The 22,058-nt window shown below is 41.2% G+C and overlaps 1 protein-coding gene across 1 annotated transcript in view; it reads right to left on the reverse strand.

Moving 5' to 3' along the window:
* Positions 1-19,983, reverse strand: part of LOC136866076 (high mobility group-T protein) — a 101,559-nt gene extending 81,576 nt beyond the window's left edge. Inside the window, exons 1-2 of the mRNA XM_067142732.2 lie at positions 19,486-19,983; positions 11,940-12,110 (exon numbers count right to left, since the gene is read on the reverse strand). Coding sequence (XP_066998833.1) covers positions 11,940-12,110; positions 19,486-19,968 — 654 coding nt within the window. The 5' untranslated portion in view covers positions 19,969-19,983. The remainder of the gene's footprint in view (positions 1-11,939; positions 12,111-19,485) is intronic.
* Positions 19,984-22,058: the final 2,075 nt, after the last annotated feature.

The following is a 22,058-nucleotide window of genomic DNA, read 5'->3' on the forward strand; positions in this document are numbered from 1 at the left end:
GTACTATAGGGCTATAATCTATCATCCCCCCCCCCAAAAAAAATATTTATGGTTGGGACAACTGGCCTACCCACTTCCGGGGCCCATGAAAGAGAATTAAATATCTTTGTGGAGGGAAAAAATTAAACATGATAAAGATAAATATGACTTCATCTAGTTTTCACAAGTCGGGCTGAGTGGTTCAGACGGTTGAGGTGCTGGCCTTCTGACCCCAACTTGGCAGGTTCGATCCTGGTTCAGTCCGGTGGTAGTTGAAGGTGCTCAAATACGTCAGCCTCGTGTCGGTAGATTTACTGGCACGTAAAAGAACTCCTGCAGGACTAAATTCCTGCACATCGGCGTCTCCCAAAAATCGTAGAAGTAGTTAGCGAGGCATGAAGACAATAACATTAATTACATTTGGCTTTTAACAAGCTGAGCATATCAAGAAAGAAAAGTGTCCTGGTGACATTTTAGTCGCTCAATACAGGAATGTCTTTGGGTGCTGTGACTTTTTTTTTTCTGTTTGCTTTACGTCACACGGTCACATATAGGTCTTATGGCGACGATGGGACAGGAAAGGCCTAGGAATGGGAACAAAGCAGCTGTGGCCTTAGGTACAGCCTCAGCATTTGCCTGGTGTGAAAATGGGAAACCACGCAAAACCATCTTCAGGGCTGCCGGCAGTGGGGTTCAAAACCCACTATCTCCCGGATGCGAGCTCCTAACCGCACGGCCAACTCGCGCGGTATTTTTACCCTTCGGTTTATTGACTTGGCTTGTATAACCTAAAACTTTGGCTAAGTAGGATAATATTTTAAACACCTACATCACTATTTTCACCTGTGTGCAATTATGTTATTTATTTCATTAATATTATGATAATTATTATAATTGAGCATTGTTAACTTATAAGACCCCCAACAGACAAGCATTGGTTTTGTGTAGAGTTATACGGTAAATTCACGTTGTTTCCTTTCATGATGTACACGCCCATTCTTTGTTACATTATAGAGTATTTAGATATAGCCTAAATTTCTTTACCAATTAAGCTCTTCAATAAAGACATACATAACTGTCCCATGCCAAGAGATATTGGTAGAATTAGAGCTGTCAAAATGGTTCATAACCCCTTTGATTTATTATCTTGATATGGATCACCCAAAACATAGGTTAGGTTTGGAGAATACTTTAATAATCAGCATTATTTTATGCACTGTTTATTACTTTCATATTCCAAGATGTAACTGAAGCATTTAAATAAAGCATAATACATTAAAATTTAAATGTTTTGCCACTAGAACAGCTGACATGGAAAAGTGATTTGAAAATTCAAACAAATTCATCTTACGTTAAAATCTTCAAAAAAATAAACTGTAGACTTTTCCGATATATCACCAGCATTTCTCCGGCTCGCCAATATCCATTTCTGCCTAGTTTTAGTGTCTTTGGAACATTTATAAACAATTTGTTTGGTATGGTATGCGATGTGCTATTGCACATCGGAACTCTAGACCATTTATAAGTTTTCTGCCTCACTGTCTGCGCAGGATTCATTTCAAGCCTAAAATATACCACTCAGATTATTATCCAATGTATAGACCTCGAATTTAACCATACCAGACACTAACAAAGTAGAAAAACGCGAAGCGTATCCTGCTTCTCACAGCACACTATGTGTTATTTCGTCTAATTCAGTCAACCTGTACGATGACGTCAGACCAATGAGATCGCGTACTTGCATGACGTGACATTTTCGTAGATTTTTATCATGTTTGGAGTTATTTATACATTCTGATCACATTTTTTTATTCTGCATGAAATTTTGAATCAGATTAGCATATTTTTAATTAAAACCCCAGATCATGCATGTTCCCTATTGTTGTGGCCACTGTCAGCTATATGATTTCCAAGATTCACTAAACGACACTGTACCACCCGAATACGATGCTAAGATCCCTTATGCAACTTCACTGCCGATTGCTTATCCAGTACAGTACCTACTTCCTCTAATTATCAGAGATGGGGCGGTAGCACCAAGAACCATGAGTATGCCACAGCTGTCCTTTCACAAGATACAATTTATTAAAAACGATTGATCGAGGATTTAGTGTCGATAAGACTGAAATTTCTGGACGGTTAATCCGGGAAATCGTTTCGAGGAATGGATAATGCGGGATCTTTACAACGTAATTTAATTACGATGCTCGCGGGACCACGTAATTTGAACGCAAATTCCGGGAAAACGCCACTGGGAGATATCACTGAAATCCCAGCGCTAGTCCCAAGCCTGGAGAAAGGACGAGGATCAATGACTGGCTGGTTATCGAGTCTCAGTGTGGGCACCAATGCCGAGTGGGTGTCTATGGTAAATACTGAGAAATGCTCGAGTTGGAGGGTACGCCTACCGATGTAACCAGCAAATCCTACTCCCTAAGGAGATGGGCGAGGGCGAGTATCCGGCGCCTTAACATGGGATGTTCTCGGCTATGGTACGGTAACCCAGAAATAAGGTTCCCTGGTCCTCCAGGTTGGAGGTTGTGCACAAGGGCTAACACCCCAGCCATGCGGAAAAAATCTTGTTACGAGACTTACCTACAGAGATAGCCAGATGGATAAATTGATGACTAAGAGAGGAAAAGGAAAACTAGATGTTATTTTTAGAACCTGGAATGTGCTAAGCTTGTACAGAGTGGGAGCCTTTAGGAATCTGAAGGAAGTTTTAAAGAATAAGGTGTCAGTTGCTGCACTGCAAGAAATCATGTGGAAAGATGCGGATATTATGGACTCGAGAAATTACACCATCTTCAGTGGGGGTGATAAAAACAAGCTGGGAACAGGATTCATGGTAGCAAATGATGTGAAGCAAGCAGTTCTGGGATTCAAACCCATGAATGAGAGACTGTGTGCCCCACGCTTAAAAGTTCTCCCTGTTTAACAGAACAGTATTCTGTGCTCATGCTCCTACAGAAGACTAAAGAGAAGCAGCTCCAAGACATGATTGTTCTGAGACATGAATGCTAAAGTAGGAAGACAAGAAGCATTTAGACCAACGACTGGACTGCATAGCGTCCACATGGAAAGTAACGATAACAGACTTTGGCTCGTAGACTTCACAATAGCACAAGATGACGATCTCCAGTACGTATTTCCCACGGAAGAATATTCACAAGGTAACATGTAAATCCCCCGATGGAGAGACAGAATCAGATCGATCACGTTCTTATCAACCAAAGACACGGGTCGGATGTTATGAACGTCGGGACAAAGAGGGGGGCAGATGCAGACTGACCACTATCTTGTGATAATGAAGTAGGCCTACAGACAATAGCCAATATCACGAAGACGCAGGGAAAGAAGTCTTTGAAGTTTGATGTACAGGCACTGCAAAGAGATTAAATGAAGAAAGAAAGCTATAGGGAAGTGGTTACTGAAAAGCTCAGGTCAAGAGCAAGAACTAGAAGGAGCTACAGTGACTCAGCAGTGGAAAGTATTACAAGATACTGAGCTGCACAAACGGTGGGACGAGTGTCAGGCAGCAATCTTAAGGTGTAATGAAGCAAGAGAAAAAACAGTGCAGAGAAGAACAAGAGCAAGCACCGAGAGATTCCAACAAGCTAGACGAGAGGCGAAGAAGGTACTGAGAAAGAAGAGGGAGTGGGGAAAAAGAAGCTACAACAGGTCGAGGAAATGAACAGAATGGAGGTCAGAGCTATGTTCAAGGGAGCTAGGGAAATTAAGAAGGGATTCCAGCCAAGGACAATATGTTGCAAGGATAAAGTAGGCCACTTGACTGGAGATGAGAATGGGATAATGGAAAAATGGGCAGAATATTTTGAAGACCTTCTGAAGCCTATAGAGCAGGGGTTCCCAACCTGGGTGGCGTGGGGCTTTATCAGAGGGGGCGATGTGATTTCCGAATTAATTTTTTTAAACTCAAAAATTACAATTTTGTGTAATAAACATTTTTCGAATCACCATGTGATTGTCGCGCCAAGTCAATCGTTCAAAAGCACTGGTAATTGCCTACTGTGGACACAAACCTCTGCGGAGCCGCGAGGTTGGAGGTGAAATAAGGAATTTGCTGTGTTGTGAGGAGCAAAAATGAAGCCTGAGAGTAGGTGCGGGAACAAGACCAATCAACGCACGTTTAATTGCACACTTTGTGGACCTACTTGCGTGAAAGTAAACTATGACCAGACGCGACATGTTTCTAGTCATCAACGATGTAGTTGCTTTCATTTTCCAGTATTATTGTTACATACTGTACAAGGGTTTTCTCATAAGCAAAATATATTACATGAAGGAGGTACTTGTATAAATGTCTGCATTATATCAAATTGATCTAGTGGCGAGTACAGGAGATAAGGTACCAATAGTAGGCTAAATTATAATAAATGTATTCAATATAAGATGTTAGGCTTTCACGGCTAGCGTGAAATTCTATGTAGGCCTACTGGTATTTTGGGCTACAACTAAATGTTTAACCACAGCAATTAATGAAACGGTGACATTTTCTCACCAAAGATCTTAACTGGCAATAAGTTACTACAGTCAGTAGTCGACATTAACTCTGAAAGACAAAGAATATAAGAGTTTCAGAAGCAACAAATGAAGTGGAAGTTCCTTCTTCCCTCTCACTCTGCGGCATATAGACTCGTTTTGTGGGTAGCTCGTCCTTGAATGCTCTGTTCCCACCCCTACATATTCTTATTCTTCCCTTGCAGTCAAATTGGCGAGAGCTACATAGTACAACTGTCCCATCAGAGATGGCGCAGTAATGGCCATGACAACATCGCCGACCAACCATCAGTGACCAAGCCCTTCGACTGTTGATTCTGTGCCTCATACTTTCGCAGCGGACGTGTCTGTCAAGTTTATTGTGAGTTGTGTATGCTTCGCTGTAACAGTGCGACTGTGTGAATTGTGTTATTTAATATAGTGACTTAAAAAAATTGAAAACGATGTCCAAGGAGAGACTGTACAATGACTACATTAAATATAGCTTTACAGTCGAACAGAACGGAACACAACAGCCTCAATGCGTAATATGCTACTGCGTAACGATGCGATGAGGCCTGTGCGTTTGGAGAGACATTTAAACACGAAGCATTCAGGCTTAAAAAACAAACTCACATAATTTTTTGCAACTAAGCTCAACTCACTAAAACGTATGAAATTAGATTAATTGGGTACTTTTAACCAAGAAAATGAGAAAGCAGTGGAAGCATCATATGAACTAGCTCTTCTGATTGCCAAAGACAAAAAAGCATATACATTTGGCGAAACCTTAAGAAAGCCATGTATGTTATTAGCCGTAAATATAGATTTGGATGAAGGGAGTCTGCAGAAATTGTCTAAAATTTCTCTTTTTGATAACACAGTGAAGCGCAGACTTCAAGAACTGTCAGAAGACATTAAAATGCAAATTTTGGAGGTGAAAGCGTCTCCAGTGTTATCAATTCAGTGTGATAAAACAACCGATGTGGCCCGTTATGTCAACGGATTGTATACTGTCGATAATGCCATTTTAAGAAGAAATGTTCTTCTACCAATGTTTGAAAACAACTTCCAAAGCTTGTGATGTGTTTTCTGCCATCGATAGCTTTTTCCAAGAACGTGGACTTTCCTGGGAAAATCCAGTGGGTGTATGTACGGATGGTGCACCTGCTATGATTGGGTCACGTTCTGGGTTTCTCAAATTGGCGAAAGATAAAAACCTAATCATGGGAATCCACCGTATAATTCACAGGCAGGCTTTAGTGGCCAAAACCTTGCCCCAAGATTTTAATAACACTAAAAGTCGCTATAAGAATTGTGAACTCTGTGAAGAAAAGTTCTTTACAGACAAGATTGTTTGAAGCCCTTTGTGTTGACCTTCAAGCCGATCACAAAACTCCTTTTTGCTGGCTATCAAAAGGGAACATGTTGGCTCGGCTGTATGAATTAAAGTCTGAAGTTGAAATTTTTCTTCTTGGTGGAGGTAAGAACGATCTGTACGAAGTGTTTACTATGCCAATTTTATCGTCTCATTGGCATATCTTTGCGATTTTCTGAAGCTTTGAACAGTTCGAACTTAAAACTCCAATATTATGCTTACTTATGCCATCAGCTTTCCTGGAAAAAGTACAGTTATGGAAACTCTGGCTTCAGTTGAACAACTTCTCATCCTTTCACCACCTCCAATGAAATTTTGCCGGAAAATGAACGTGATCGTAATAAACTTAAGGTGCAAATTTAGTCACATTTGGATTCCCTGGCACAATAATTCAATTTCTACTTTCCTGATACCTCGTCGGATGAATGTCCTGGATGTTAACAAGAAATCCGTTTACCATTGATATTGAAGTATTGCTAGCACAACTTCAAGAAGAGCCATAGATTTGAAGTGTGATTCAAAGCTAAAAGATGATTACTAAATATTAGGACTGGCCGACGTTTGGGTAAACTGTCTTGCAGTGTATCCTGAAATGGCCAAAGAAGCATTGCGTGCCATTGTCCCATTTTCAACGACATATTTATGCGAGTCAGGATTTTAGACGCTGAGTGTCATAAAAACAAAGCAACGCTGTCGGCTAGATGTTTCAAGTGATCTCCTCTGTGCTCTGTCAAATATCAAACCAAACATACCGAATCTTACCAAGAGAAACCAGTGTCAACCCTCTCACTGACATTTGTTCACTAATTTAAGGATTTATTGTAAAAGTGTGTTCTATGTATTGTGCTAAAATGAAGTTAGTATGTCATAGATATAAAGCACGTACTTGATATTTTCGTAAATAATTGAATAACGGAATAATTCATTACGTAGTGTCATTAGGTTAGGTCTATATCCTCCAGGTCAGTTTATCGGAGAGGTTATAGAAATGACGGGGAGGGGGGGCGCGATGACCACCCGTACCTGAAAAGGGGGGCAGCAGCTGGAAAAGGTTGGGAACCACTGCTATAGAGGAAAAAATTCAGGAATCGCAAGAGCAGGTGGGAGATGGTCTGTTGGTTGAAGATGGCGAGGAGGAAATAGTGCCTGAAGTAGCCTTAGAAGAGGTGGAGGAGGCAATATCCCTCATATATAATAACAGAGCCAGGAGAAGATGCAATTCCAGCTGAGCTTTTCAAGTATGATGGGGAGAAAGTTTGTACGAAGCTGCACAATCTCATTTGTGCAGTGTGGGAAAGCGAAAACATAACAGGATTGGAACCTAGCGGTCATTTGCCCTATCCATAAGAAGAATGACAAGACTATGTAGCAATTACCGTGGGAACTCCCTTCTCAATGTGGCATACCAGATCTTCTCAAAAGTGCTACCAAGGAGATTAGAATCATATGCAGAGAAAGAACTGGGTGAATACCAGTGTGGATTTCGGCGGAACAGGTCAACAGTCGATCACATCGTGTCATTACGACTAATTCTGGAGAAGTGCCACAAATATAACGTCAGTGTACATCAATTCTATGACGGTGACCATAGACCCAAGCTACGAGTGGTGTTGGAAGAAATGCAGGTACCAAGAAAGATCAGTCTTGTGGAAATGACATTGAGGAATACTAGAGCTAAAGTGAAAATCCAGGGGAGGCTGACCAGGGAGTTCCCAGTGAGAGAGGAGGGCTTTGGCAGGGAGATGCTTTGTCGACGACCCTCTTCAATCTTTGCCTCGAGTATGTCATGAAAATACCACTGAACCCTCGGGGTACCATCTACAACAGGTTGCTTCAGTATATGGCATTTGCAGACGTCCTTCTTCGTAGGAACGCAAGAGAGTTGACGGATGCACTACGGTGCATGTGTGAAAGTTCGAGACACCTGGGAATGAGAATTAAGAAAAGACAAAGTATATGGTGAGTGTGAGGGGGAAGGAAAGGTTCCAAGGGGTGAGAGACCTGGAATGGGAAGAAGGAAAGTATGACAGAGTTGCAGAATTCAAGTACCTAGGTGTCATGGTAACTGAAAACAACGTAGTCAGTGCAGAGATCCAAGCACGCATTGCAGCAGGCAGTAGATGCTTCTATGCATTTCATAAACTATATAAGTCCTCCAGTCTATCTAGAAGACTTAAGCTCACTGTGTACCGCACCGTAATACGGCCAGTAGTTCTTTATGGATGTGAAGCCTGGATGCTTACGGAAAGTGATAAGAACAGGCTCCGAGTATAGGAAAGAAAGGTGCTGTGGAAGATGTATGGGGCTGTATGTGAAGAAGGCGAATGGCGCATCCAATCAAGAGGTACCAGCTCTATGCTGGTTGCAGAAGCGAAGAAACGCCTCAGTTACTTGGGGCACGTGGCGAGAATGGAGGAGAGGGTTCCAAAGAAGGCCCTCGAGCAACACCAAGAAGGCAGGAGGCAAAGAAGACCTAGGAAGAGATGGTGGGATGACGTCAGAGAGGATGTGCAGGCACTGGAAATCCGGAACTGGAGAAGGTGTGCAGCAGACAGATGGTTGAGCGACAGCTGTAGGAGAGGCCAGGGTCCTGCATGGACTGTAGCGCCAGGAGTGAGTAAATTCCGGGAAAACGTAGTTTCCGGGAACAGATAATCGAGGTTCCACTGTATTCCTGAGGGACAGGAAAAGCGCACGCGCTGGCAGGGGAAGTCTAATTGCAAAGGAAAAACCGTTTGTGAAGTGTCATTCCTGAAAAAAGACCATTTTCAGTAAGTGTATAGCCAAGGAGTATGTGTGCTCAACGTGTGCAGTGCCATTCCTGATCTCGCGTATAAATCAGCGAGTGAACAGAATCGAATGAGATTCAAATCTGCGACCTGAAGGGTATAAAGCCTGTGATGTGAGGAGTAACAGGTATATGAACACATGTAAATATTGAACGGAAATTACAGGAGAGTCTGTATAATTCACAATTCGTAAATAAATAATAATAATAATAATAATAATAATAATAATAATAATAATAATAATAATAAAGGAAAGGTCGATCATGTGCAGAACAAATATGGATCTTGAAGACGATATTAAGGATTCGCCGAAGTGCCAGCACGATCATCACCTTTGTGGATTTTAAGAAGGCGTATGACTCTGGACAGAGACAGTATTTGATACTCTAGAAGAACTCTGAGTGGACAAGAAGACCAGAGCACTTATCCAGCAGACCCTCACAAGTACGACCTCTAAAGTGAAATTCCTTTGAGAAATCTGAGCCTTTTGAAATATGTACAGGCATTTGTCAAGGTGACGGCATCTCCCCTATTCTGTTTAACTTGGTTCTAGACAAAGTTATTAGAGAGTGGGAAAAGGATATCAAGGGTGTGAACATCGGAAATTTGGGAAATGTTTAGCATTTGCTGATGATCTCGCAATCATTACTAAGACCAAGAATGAAACAAGGTATGCCATACAGAGACTACACAATATAGCATCAAACGCAGGCCTCCAGATATCCTACGAGAAAACCGAGTACATGGAAAATCTACGTCAAAATAGCAAAAGAACTCTGCTAGAGATTGAAAACAGCACAATTTCACAGGTGCCCTCCTTCAAATACCTTGGAGAAATTATACTACCATCAGGATTAGATAGTAGTGCCAATGTAGAAAGAAACACCAAGCTACATAAGGTGTACAGACCAACGTGGAATTACTACTACAAAAGAGTCGCATTACGTAATGCAAAATTACGACACTACAAGACAGGTGTATTGCCTGAAGCTTTATATGCCTCAAACCATATGCTTAGGTGGACACTAAAATTACAGAAATTGAAAAGCAGGAGCGGAAAATTCTCAGGAAAATTTATGGTCCTTCGAGAGAAAATGGAATGTGGATTAAGAGGAGAACAGCAGACCACTACTCCTTCACCGACAGGTTTACTGATAATACCAATATAATTGTCCGTTATTGGACAGTATAAATTTTCCAGCTAACTCGGCAGTTGTCCTCGCATTTGAAAGTAGACTACCAGCGAACTACAAACTAACTATTGTCACACCTACAGGTGACACCTATTTTGTTTGTGGAACACGTTTCCTGTAGATTTTTCATTTTGCATTGTTTTCATAATGTACCCAACATAATCTGAAAGGAAATGCATAGATGTACATTGTGTTTAGGCTTTGACGGGTTATTGTCATGCGTAAGGGACATACGGAAAGCTAAAATGTTCGAGAATGTTGAATGTAATTGCAACGTGATAGGGAGGTACCATGCTAAGGAACCAATCAAAGAACAGTGAGACTGACGTGTACAAGAGACTAATGGTGGTGATGTGTTGGTCAGTGGATCGTTCTCGAAGCATTAGAAGAAAATATATAAACTAAGATCTCGTAAACAAGGCCTTTTGACTGGGCTTTTTGAAAGTGTTGGCCGAAGGCCCCGTCACTCCGCAAACAGATAGTTGGGACGGCCAGGGAGAACTGTTAATGGTGCTGGTAGACTGAGTAGAGCAGCAAGTGTGTTAGCTAAAAGTGTTAGCAATTTCGGGTAATATTAGGCTCTCAGATGAAGTGTGATTCGTTAGTGAATGATCACAGGGCTTTCCGCACCAGTAGTCAATTAGGAGTTGGAATTTAATCAATGTAAACCAGCTAATATTCTTATTTGGGGAAGTTTTGCCTTGCCGTCTAAGTAATAGGTTCCAGAGACCCCAGCGCAGAAGAAAGAAGAAATGGAGAAGACCTCAGATGTACGGATATCGGCTCCATCCCGCAGTTAAGTATTCAACCAGTGAATATATATATTCCTGTATAATATAAAACCTTGAAAGACTTACAGAAAAATCTGAAATTAAAGAGGGAGGATTCAGGAGTTAATAGTAGTGTCAAGAGTATATAGTGCCAAGTGTAAATGATTGTGTATATATGTATAATCAAGGGTGTGAATATAAGTGAAATTCAATCTTTGCCAATCTGATTATACACTCAAGTCCCCAGCCTGCCCTATGCTAGGATACGACACTGCAAAGTAACTATTTGCAGCATACTGCACATCACCGACATTCGCCAGTTAACTTTCACAATTTTCTAAATGTTCCTTATTTGCATACTTAACATTGCAAATTTCAAATTGATCATCTAGCGCATGTACCGGTATATTCCTTAGTTACCAAATCCCCATCCATTAATAACCGCAAAGAGGTGGGTCATAAAGTGCCCCCACCACAGTTCTAGTGTTAATACTTTTCTCTCATTTTTAGAAAGGGTAGATATAGTTTACACTGTACCTGCGGATACACAACTTAAAATGCCCATATGTCATAAAAACATCGTATGCAGTGTTTCCATATCCCATGTGGATAGTTTTTATTCGAATATTCAGTAGCTAGTTTTCTCGCTTAACACTTTTTTGTTGTCCCCTGCAGAAACATCTTAAGGTTTTACTGTACCTCAATATGTAACTACTGGTTACATTCAGGTTGGTTTGTTTTGAAAACGTTTTATGATTTTAAAATGTAACTAGTCAAGTTGACAACCATGACAAGCCAAACTTAGGCAAACTATATTTGCTTTTTAGGGACCAACCTTGCAAGATTCCAAGTAGTGATCACAAAAGTAGTTTATTTTTAAGTTTGCATGTCAGCATTGGAAAAAGCCTCATTCCTTTACAAAGCATTAATCAACAGGTTCCTTTCTGCAGAAGTGAACAGGTAATGAGCAGCTCAGCAACAACATTCTCACTAGAAGGCCCAGGCACGCACTTAATAGTTTGCAGTGGTAAGGAACAAAAGTGATTGTGGCTCAACAACTCTACTGCCAGGTGTCGAGATATGTTCAGACATTACACAAAAAGGGTATAGCAGGGTAAAAGTAACCGTCATACACATCATTACAAAACAATGCAGGAGGAAAATACAGCATTTCCTAAAGTACACATTCTCTACTAAACTTGAGAAGGCAGTGAATAATGGGCCAAAAGAACAGGACCTTCAACTCTCCAGTAAACAAAAATTAACATCCAAATCAAGGGAGTAATAATATCCACTTTTAAAACCAAAATTTTAATCTCTATAGACTTACCTTCCATCTTTCAGCACACTTCTTTGAAAACTCTGCAAATATGACATTTTCATCGGGATGTTTCTTTTTATGCTCCTCACGGCATGTCTGTACAAAGAAAGCATAAGCAGTCATTCGCCCCCTGGGCTTGGCATCAGCTTTAGGACGTGGCATTCTACCTCGATTCTGGGTCTAGAAAATAAAAATCATATCTTCTGAATAGGACAATACTAAACCAGGAAGGCAGGCATTTGAGTACTTTTATAACTAAATGCAGGTGGTTACTATGGAACAAATATTTACACTGGATTTGTCTTATGCAAAAAAACACATTAAAACATTATGATAATGATGATGCTTGCGGTTTAAAGGGGCCTAACATCTAGGTCATCAGTCCCTAATGGTATGAAATGAGACGAAATGTTATGACAATATAAAAATCCAGAATCCTCCACTGACCAGATTCGAAAATGTAAGGACAAAGAACGAATGGATGGATATAAAGTTAAAACAATCAGTGGACCCGACCTGCAATGCCCCACATTCCCAGAAACAAGCGTTAAATAATAGTATTACTGACCAAGGGATTGCAATGCTTGTAGCCTAAACGGGTCCAAAATCCAGGTCATCGGCCCCTCAAAATGGTACCCAACGCTAGGAAAATAGAACCATGCTATTTGTCATGTTGCGGTACTAATCAGAAGTAGCGTACTCTCTGTATTCCACACACTATGGTACTACTCACATATAAGACTTATGGTGGTTCGCACACTGCAGAACTGTTTACAGGTAACGCAAACCTATGGCGTTCCACACAGAGTGGGTACTAAGCATAGGCAAGGCAGAACCATGGTGTCTAATCCCATGGTGTTGCGCATATAGGGGAACGAATCAACCTGTAGAAGCCACCAATGTACTCTTGCTACTAATCACAAACCTATTTGGTACTTAACATAGTGGTACAAAACGCAAGTAAAAGCGACCCATGGTGTTCCCTGTGTGGTGGTACTAAACAAGTAGTTTCATGGTTCTAATAAAATCATCCCTTGGTCGCCCCTTACAACAGGCAGGGGATACCGTGAGTGTATTCTTCCTCTGTGTCCCCCACTCACAGGCGGTTGCATTTGGTCCGCGAGAGGTATTTTATTTCCCTCAAGTCCGCCAGCAAGCCGGTTAGGACCCCTCTATCCGCCACCCGAGATGTGTCACATGGGAGCATTGCCTCGCCCCCTGCCACGCCAGCATAGTAGGTTTGTGGCATTAAAACATAAGGATTTTCATTTTCGGATTTGGAATTTGTTATGATTAATAATAAACTGCTAAATGGACTGGCAACTGGCTAGAGGCATGTGTTAAACTACATCAGTTCCAGAATGTGAATGTATCAATTTCAAGCAAAACAGGAATACATAAGGTTCCAGCAGCATGCTGCATTCACAACAGTCAAGCTAATCTTGTTTCTACTCTTTACAGTTAGGCCTACAGTAAGATTTCAGATACAGCAAATAAATCAAGTTAATATTCATTGTCTTAAATTTTCTGAACTGCTTTTATGCAAGTGAGAGTCAAGCTCATAGAAGGGACTCTAGTTTTACAAATTATAAGAACGTAATTACTTTGAGTCAGACAAAAAAAGTTAACTCCGGAGTGATCCCAATGGGTCTACGAGACCCGGGCGGACATACTTATTGGTGTTCCTGTTGTTGGAATGCACCGAGCGCTTCCCCCTCCCTGGTAGCTTCTCGTCTCTCCACCCTCAACCAAACACAGTAGCCCGCTCTCAGTTGCCTAGGAAACTTTGTACGTACAGGCTGTTCAGGGTCTCGCAAACCTAGCACGACTTAACATTAGTCTTTGTTGTCAAACTTCGCATTGTTAGTTTAGTACACTTTCTTCTGTGTAACAATGGATGAAGCTAATTCTGCCTGGATTTGTTCCATATTGGAGGAATCTGAAGATGAAGTTCTTGGTCATTTCTGCCCAACAAAGACTACAGTATAGAACAAAGCCAATGGAACGACTTAGGGTGAGAAAAATATGAAGGACTTCCCCGATTTCCTAACAGAAGCTGCAGTATAGTCTGAGCAGTAAACAAGATGAAACTCCCGCAACTGAAGCAACATTAAACACAGTTTATATAATCTTCATGATGAATAATACAGTAATAATAATTCCTGCTTGTTCAAGAAAAAATGTATCATGGAACGAACTAGACGGTAAGGGTAGAAAGTAAGGTTACATTACTTTTATAGCATGATAAGGATGTAATATGTTGGAAATCTTAAGTGTAATACCTTGTAGAGGAGAGATGTGTTCACTGCGACAGTTAAGAACCCACCGGCTGTCCCCCAGGAGTAATTTTGCTTTTATAACTTAATACGATTTAATTTTGCTTTTATAACTTAATACGATTTATCACGCGCCATAGTCCATCGGCGCCATAGTCCATCGCCTAACTACGTTCCGGCATTTTGATTGGGCAAGACACAATGGTATATGACTTCACTCGTAGCAATGAAGTAAATGAATTCCATTACCAACCCGCACACAAGAAACAACTGCCCAGACCAATGGCTTTGTCACGCGGGATACTAGAGGACTAGAGCCGCTTCGCGGCTTCTAACCTGGGGGCTTAAGCCCCCAGACCCCCTTTGCTTAATCCAGGCCAATGGCCTAACCAATCCAGACCAATGGCTTTGTCAAGAGATTCGTAAATTCAAAGGTAGCGCCGCTGCACTAGGACTAGTTCTTTATATGAACGGTTGACAGTTCTGTCCACCGCACGATCAATCCCTTTGCAAGACAGAAACAAATGACAGTGCAATCTCGCCTAGATGCGTGCGCTGGAAAATGTAACCTGTTCTGAACTTTTGCCGATGGTAAGAAAAAAACTTTTGTTTTATGCTACAGGTGCATTCTGGTATGTCATAAAAATAGGGTTTGCCTAGCAGCTCTCAGCACATATAGCATGAGAATTACTAATATCGACAGCTAAGAACAAGAGGGTAAAAACAAAATATTAAAATACAATTTTGCCAGAGCATTTCGGTTAAGCAGGGTTCTACTGTATTTAGAGGACTAGCAAAACAACAAGACTACATACTTCGAGACTGGTGGTACAAATAGACCTGTCGCCAGGAATGTATAACAGGCAAGATAATTAGTGTAAAATGCAAATGTATGCGATGTAAAATTTAAGTCATGAGAAGAGGAGATAGGTGGAGTGAAGGCAGCAGAAGGAAAGTTATGAGATAAGAGAATGGTAAGTAGGTTAACTATTCACTAATTTTAGTTTCTTCCCATTTAAAAACCCCTACTACCCAGGCAGATCCCACAAGTTTTAAGTCTTAGATATGTCGGCACATTCTGGCCTTGTTCCCAAATTACTCATAACATTTCCACAAGCCTACAGTAATACATATAGTAAATAATAGAGGAAGTTTTATCTGTTTCACAACAATTGGTGCTGCCCTCTATACACAATTCTATGGCTTAGATTTCAAATGCAGTCGTCTTGTAACTATACACCCCTAATAGACACGTGATGACAAACAATTTGTATGAAACCCTTTGACTTACAAAGTTAATATTTCAAATGACATCCTATGTGTTAAATAGAAGGTAAAAGTAAAATGAAAAATACCTGAAAACAATATTCATTCCTCCAAAACCGTTTTAACATATGAAGACAAAATTACAAATGACTGTAGATTTTTCAATCATTCAACCCCAGAAGGGGTATATGGGTTTTGTTCCGGAAATTGAAGTTGTAACTTCAGAAGAAAGTTATTCTTTCAAGTCCTCTGTGTCAAATATAATACTTCAAAATGTTTTCCCCTAAGGTGTTTAGCTAGGGATTGACTGAAAATTATATTCATTCTTCCAAATTAGTTTCAGACAAAGTTAAACTTTTACATGGGGATTTGTATTCTGCATCCTAGATGTTATATATTGTTAAAACATCCTACCCCTCCAATACGGTTCAAAGTACAAAGTCAAAATTTCACAGGTTGATTGCATCTACACCCTAGATGTTAAGTAAAGCACGGTTTTTAAATATTCCAAAAATGTGGGATTCAAATGAGTTAAATCCGGTAAGTAACCATTCCTCCAAAACCGTTTGATGTACGAACTGAGGGTATCTTCCACAGGCTCAGCCGACAGTGGATTCTCAAATTTAAAGGATATTTTAAGTTTAGAACCCTAGCAAAAGCATGGGTATCTTGCTAATGTATATTATGTCTTAAAATTTTCAATTTATGTCTTTGCGTGCCTTTGTGAGAATCTCTTGATTTAGTTTCCTGGAGTATGGACTTCTAGCCTCTTGTCTTCTTCAGTGACAGTCGTATACAGAGTGTGATTTCCACTGGTAAATGTTACAGCAAACCAACGGTATATAGCTGCGACGTGCAGTGACCTGCTTTGCGGTTCATGGGTTTCACCACAGAGTGTGTACCGCGAGGAAGTTCCACGCCCCTGATAGATGATGACGCTGCTTGTTTAAAGGGGCCTAACATCGAGTTCATCGGCCCCTAATGGTACGAAATGAAACAAAAAGTTCAAATTCATCCACTGACCAAAATAAAATGTCATGAAGAATGAATGGATGGACATGCACCCAAGAAAAAACAGTGGATCAGACTGAAAAAAAGGGATCTAAATAATAGTATTACTGACCAAGGGACCACTTATAAAGCACAATGATGTCTACAGGGTGCAAAATCCACGTCTAAGGCCCCACAGAATGGTACATGTCGCGAGTAAAGTAGAACCATGGTATTTGTCATGTTGGGGTACTAATCAAAAGTAGCGAAAGACTCACGGTGTTCCACACAAGATGGTACTACTCACAAGTATTGTACTTCTTATAGGTAACGCAAACCTATGGTGTTTCTCACACAATGGTGCCACTCATAGCCAATGCAAACCGATGAGTTTCCTCACCTAGGTGTACTAACCACACTATCCCATGGTGTTCCTCAAATAGTGGGTACTAATCACAGGCAACGCAGAGCCACGGTGTCGCTCATATATAGTGGTACGACGCACGGGTACGGGAAAACCCCAGGCCAGGTTCTTGGCTGCTACTAATCACAAAACTATTTCGTACCTAATATAGTGGTATTACTCGCATGTACATGCAACCTATGGTGTTCCCCGCGTGATGGTACGAATCAAAAGTAGTTTCATGGTTCTAATTCAATCATCCCTTGGTCGCCCCTTTTAGTCGCCTCTCACGACAGGCAGGGAATACCGTGGGTGTATTCATCTGTGTCCCCCACCCACAGGGGGTAGTGTGTTTGGTCCGCGAGAGGCATTTTATTTCCCTCAAGTCCGCCGGCAAGCCGGTTAGGACACCCCGTATCCGCCACCTGGGAGTATCACCTCTCCCCACTGCTACGCCAGCGTAGTAGGTTCATGGACGTCCTGGATATACAGTGTGTGTGAACTATGTGGACGGCCATGACATATTGCGTACTGTAGTGTTAACGACACGGTTCTTCTCTAAGGAAGTTATGTGAAAATGAATTATTCCACGCACATTGTGCAAAATTCTGTATTATTAACATTTGCTATTCGTCACAAATTTACTTTTGTTTAAGACCCATCAAGGTCTATTTGAAACAAATAAGCACAACATTCTTCTATCATTAATGTGCATCGTAACTAGAACCCAGACTATATGTAATTACATATTGTTACCATGTATGTACAAGAAAAGCTAAAATGTTGGTGAATTACACTTTAAAAAACCAATTATTACAAGTTTCAAATTTTGATGCATAATAAATATTTTGAAGGATACAGAGCATTTGAAGGAAAACTAATTGACTTTCACTAATTTTACATCAAATTAAGTTTCTTTAATTAAACACTAAAATGGTTTAACATCTAAAAATAATTAAAAAGTGAGGTATTAAAGAATTGCATCCCTTAGCACTGTTGACGGTGCATGTTTTGGGCATCTCGAGCTGTGTCTTATCAATCTTCCCCTGCACAAACTTTGTCATATTGTTCTATCATATTTCTTTTGTGATCCCTTCGCCAGTACTCCGTTTAATGTCATGTCAACAGGGCCCTTTTTTGTTCCCCGGTTCTTGCCTATGTTTCCTTTCAGAAACATTTTTCTAATAAGCATATTTGTGTTTGATGAGATCAAATTTATTCTCTCTTAACAAGGACCTTCCTTGCTTGAGCAAGTTTACAATTAAATATTTCTTTGTCGGGCAATATGAAATATGTGCCAGTGCATGTGGAGTTTAAAGGTCTTTTCTATATACATACTAGTAAGAACAACCTAACAGACTGCTTTTGATGACGGCAGGAAATTTAGAAAAATATTTACTGGTAGTTATTAAGTGTGCCTCCAAATGAAAATTAAGAGGTTCAATAACATCTGCAGTTTTTCTATGTACAAGAATACATCAAATAAAGCTTAAACATTAAGTAACATATTTTCAATTTATTACATATTTTGTCGATTTCAGCTACATACTTCTCATTTATATATTACATATAATCCGGGCTCTAGTCATAACCCAGGAAGCCAAGGGACAGCCTGCAATTTAAAGATATACACTGAACTCCTTTATGAACTGCTTGTGTGAGGAAATACGCGAGCGATATAGTATTTTGTAGTGAGTGCAAGATATGGAACGAAATTCTGTTTCACTTAATGCACAATCATTAAATTAAAATGTGACTAGCAACGAATCTGGATTCGAACCACGGGAGCTCCAGAACGCCGGCTGCGATGATACACAGCTACCACACCCCAGGAAATGGAACGAATCCATATATTAATTTAATTTCGCATTAGACCGTCAATTTCAAGAAAAAGCCAGAAAGTATGAAAACACGAGTTTTGTCTGTTGTTCGTAATATCAGGATCTAAACTACATGCCGCACAGGCACTTAGGAAAAGCAGAACTAAAAATACAGCAGCTAATTTCGGAATTCAAGAAAAGGCTACGAAAACACAGGGAATCTGCCACTTGGGCGACTGCCCTAAATGCAGATCGGTATTGATTGATATTGATCCTGTCGGCAAAAATGTTTCACAACGAAATTCGCAAAACAGTCCTGAAAACTGCAACGCATTTCGGCATGATCATCGCAAACTACAATTTTCAAAATTACGAGCACACAGCAGACTGGTAAAACAAATTTGAAAAGTGGTCAACGGAATTAGAGCGAGTTAATACAACCAACGGAAGATACAGACTGTTGTAAGGATCTCCAACCGGTTCTATTCTCGTGGGCTCCGATGCACGTGGCGACGACTGATGTAAACAAATAACATAGCCGGTAGAGCGGAACGAGCCGGCTGCAGCGAGGAGCGACCAGTAACGATTTTGACGAACATGCGCTAATACGCCAAGATCACTCCTACGACAAGTGGCTCTACCAGTAGGACCAATACTAAAAATCTACCGCGCCATCTTTTTATATTTGAGACAGCAGCCCGAGAAAATCCTACGAGGTAAAAGACACCGTAAACAAACACGTGCATGAAGTCAACAAGAGGGACATGTCAACTGCGCACGCGACTTTGACAAATACCTACCACTGCAGGAGGCGTATGTACATTCTGCATAGTATTCGTCATTCCGCCAGAATACCACCAATGCGCCGCAGCAGCTGCCGCATTTCCGGTAAGAGAAGAGTCTCCTGATCGACCACTTGCACCTGTCATCCCGCTGTCACCGATACGATAATCGTAACCTCGCATGCAAGAACCAACAGGCGAAGAGGATGAAACTGTTGCAGGGCTCATTGTCGTAACAGGGTTCTGAAAACTGCTTGCCATCTTATACGAGAAGAGGTGTTGAGTTGCCGCAGCGGTGCTTCGGGCAACAGCAGCATCTTGTTGCGCTTGATGCTGTGCCGCCGCAGCGGCCTGCTGCTGTTGGGCCGCAAGTTGCTGCTGTTGATTGAGCAAGTGATGATGCGACTGAAGAGAATGCTGATAGTCTGTTGACGTTATCGCACCAGGCCACCACACCGCATCCTCCCGCGTTCCCCAGGCACCATGATGGTGCTCCGACATGGCTTCACTACACTACACCTTCCCAAGAGCTTGGTTAAGGCCAGGCAATACCAAGAGGCGCGGGGACTTTCCGTAGCGTTCAGCATAGGCGGAAGAGGGGAAGGGAAGAGGGAATGAGAGGGAGGATCGGCTAGCTCTCTCCATCGCGGTGTGCGCCTAATGTGGGGGTCCAACTGCGACGTTGCCAATCCACGAGGAGCAAACCTCACAAAGGAAAAGATGAACGGGCCAACCAACCCGAAGCCAGCTTTACAAGAGGGTGGGGAATAACTAGTGGAAGCCTCGCCCTAAACCACTCCCACAACCAGTAGCCAACGTCGGCTGTACTACTCAAACGTCAGTCTCAAGGAAGGATGAGACACGTGTGGGTTGTCTTGGCAGGACAAGAATTCAGAAGATACTGTCAGAGCCATGACTACAGCCGGTACAGCAACATAACGAAGTATGAAGTTCATACGTAATTATCTTAACTGACAAAATGGTAAGGATCTGACGCATTATCACGCTTTGTTACCAGAACAGCAACTAGCTACATCTGTACAATTTTTCGGCTTCTTCATGTCTTGTCTGAAGGAATAACGGCAACATTGCTCTAAGGACCAATGGTTAGTACAGCGCACTCGACACACAGCGGCTTGGGTCGGAATTATACGACGAAACCACCACTCCTCCCCTCCCCCCGCAAGCCGTGCCGTTACTATGAACATCGGTCCCAGTCGGTCAATAAGACGTAGGACGCATTCCCAGGGCTGAGGTTTGCCTGGGGGGTAGTCTGACCGTACCGAGCGCAACCAAACGAAGCCTAGGCCGATGCCTTCGCTTGCAGGGAAGCGGTACAGTTGAGCGTCACAGGCGAATGACAAGGGTGGGGGAGAATAAAGGGGTGAATTTAACATCTCACCCTCCCCCCCCTCACACACCCCCGCCGGACGGATATCAGTAAAAGCCGGCAGCAATACTGGACTTACAATTTATGGCTAATAAATGCAATAGTTCAAATAGGCCACTAATTGCCTGAGTGAACGTTCTCTCTTCCTCAGTTAACACAGCAATGGCAATTTCTATTAATAGTTTACTTCAATGTGACATTCTATAAAACCTAATTAAAAAGGAACGATTACTACTGAAGGTGCCTGCTCAACTAATCTGCGAAAACACCTCAAAAACAAATGAAGCTTAATACATACTTTGAAATTAGGGTAAGTTTAGTAATAGAGAAATGGTGATATGAATCTCGGCAATCCACTGAAAATGAACCGGCTCAGCATCCGAAGTGAAACGAGCGTATCTGATGCAAATGTCCGGTCATTATTCACATATGTAAGATCTCCAATACAATTAGAAAGACTCACTAATAACAGGTTTATGTAATATAAAAGATACTGCTACTAGCCGATTAATCTAAAACTAAGAAATTAGTAAATGTCAAGAATGAAACCAAGTTTGTGTGTAGGTTTACACAAGCAGAGTTTCACAAATCTGCTTTGGCTGTCTACACAGTTAATCTAGCACAATATTATAACCGAAGAACAAATCTGTACTTCAGCTGATCAATTTGTGCAATGAAATGAGCAGGGAGGGAGGAACAGGTTGTCTTGTATGAAGTCCAGCATTCCATACTCGCAGTTACAGAACTAAAAAGATACTTCGAATAAAATTATAAACCTAAAAAGCAAGTTGAATGATTGGCCCCAATACAACCAGTAATTATTTTAAAAAGATATCACGATCAATTATCCATCAATTACAACACTTGAAAAAACTACAATCACAGACCATTTCTCCTCTAAATTTCTTGTATGACCTTCAAATCTCCTTCCCGCCATTTTATATCACAGCTTCATCGCCATTTTGCTAAAAAAAAGTATTATTCTTTACCTAAAATATCCACCGGTACTACAAGTCACCTTAACCTAAGCAGCCGGTTCGGCATCAAATGGCATAGGACGCGGCCCACAGCGATGTATTGCTAGTCCACATGAAAACATTTCAAAACAAAAAATACTACACAGATGTCGATAATCCAAACATCATGACTGAAAGTATCCCTAATTTTCCTTAATGAACAATAAATATTACTCCAAATGGTA

This window comes from Anabrus simplex, chromosome 3, assembly GCF_040414725.1.
Source record: "Anabrus simplex isolate iqAnaSimp1 chromosome 3, ASM4041472v1, whole genome shotgun sequence".
Lineage (NCBI taxonomy): Eukaryota > Metazoa > Arthropoda > Insecta > Orthoptera > Tettigoniidae > Anabrus > Anabrus simplex.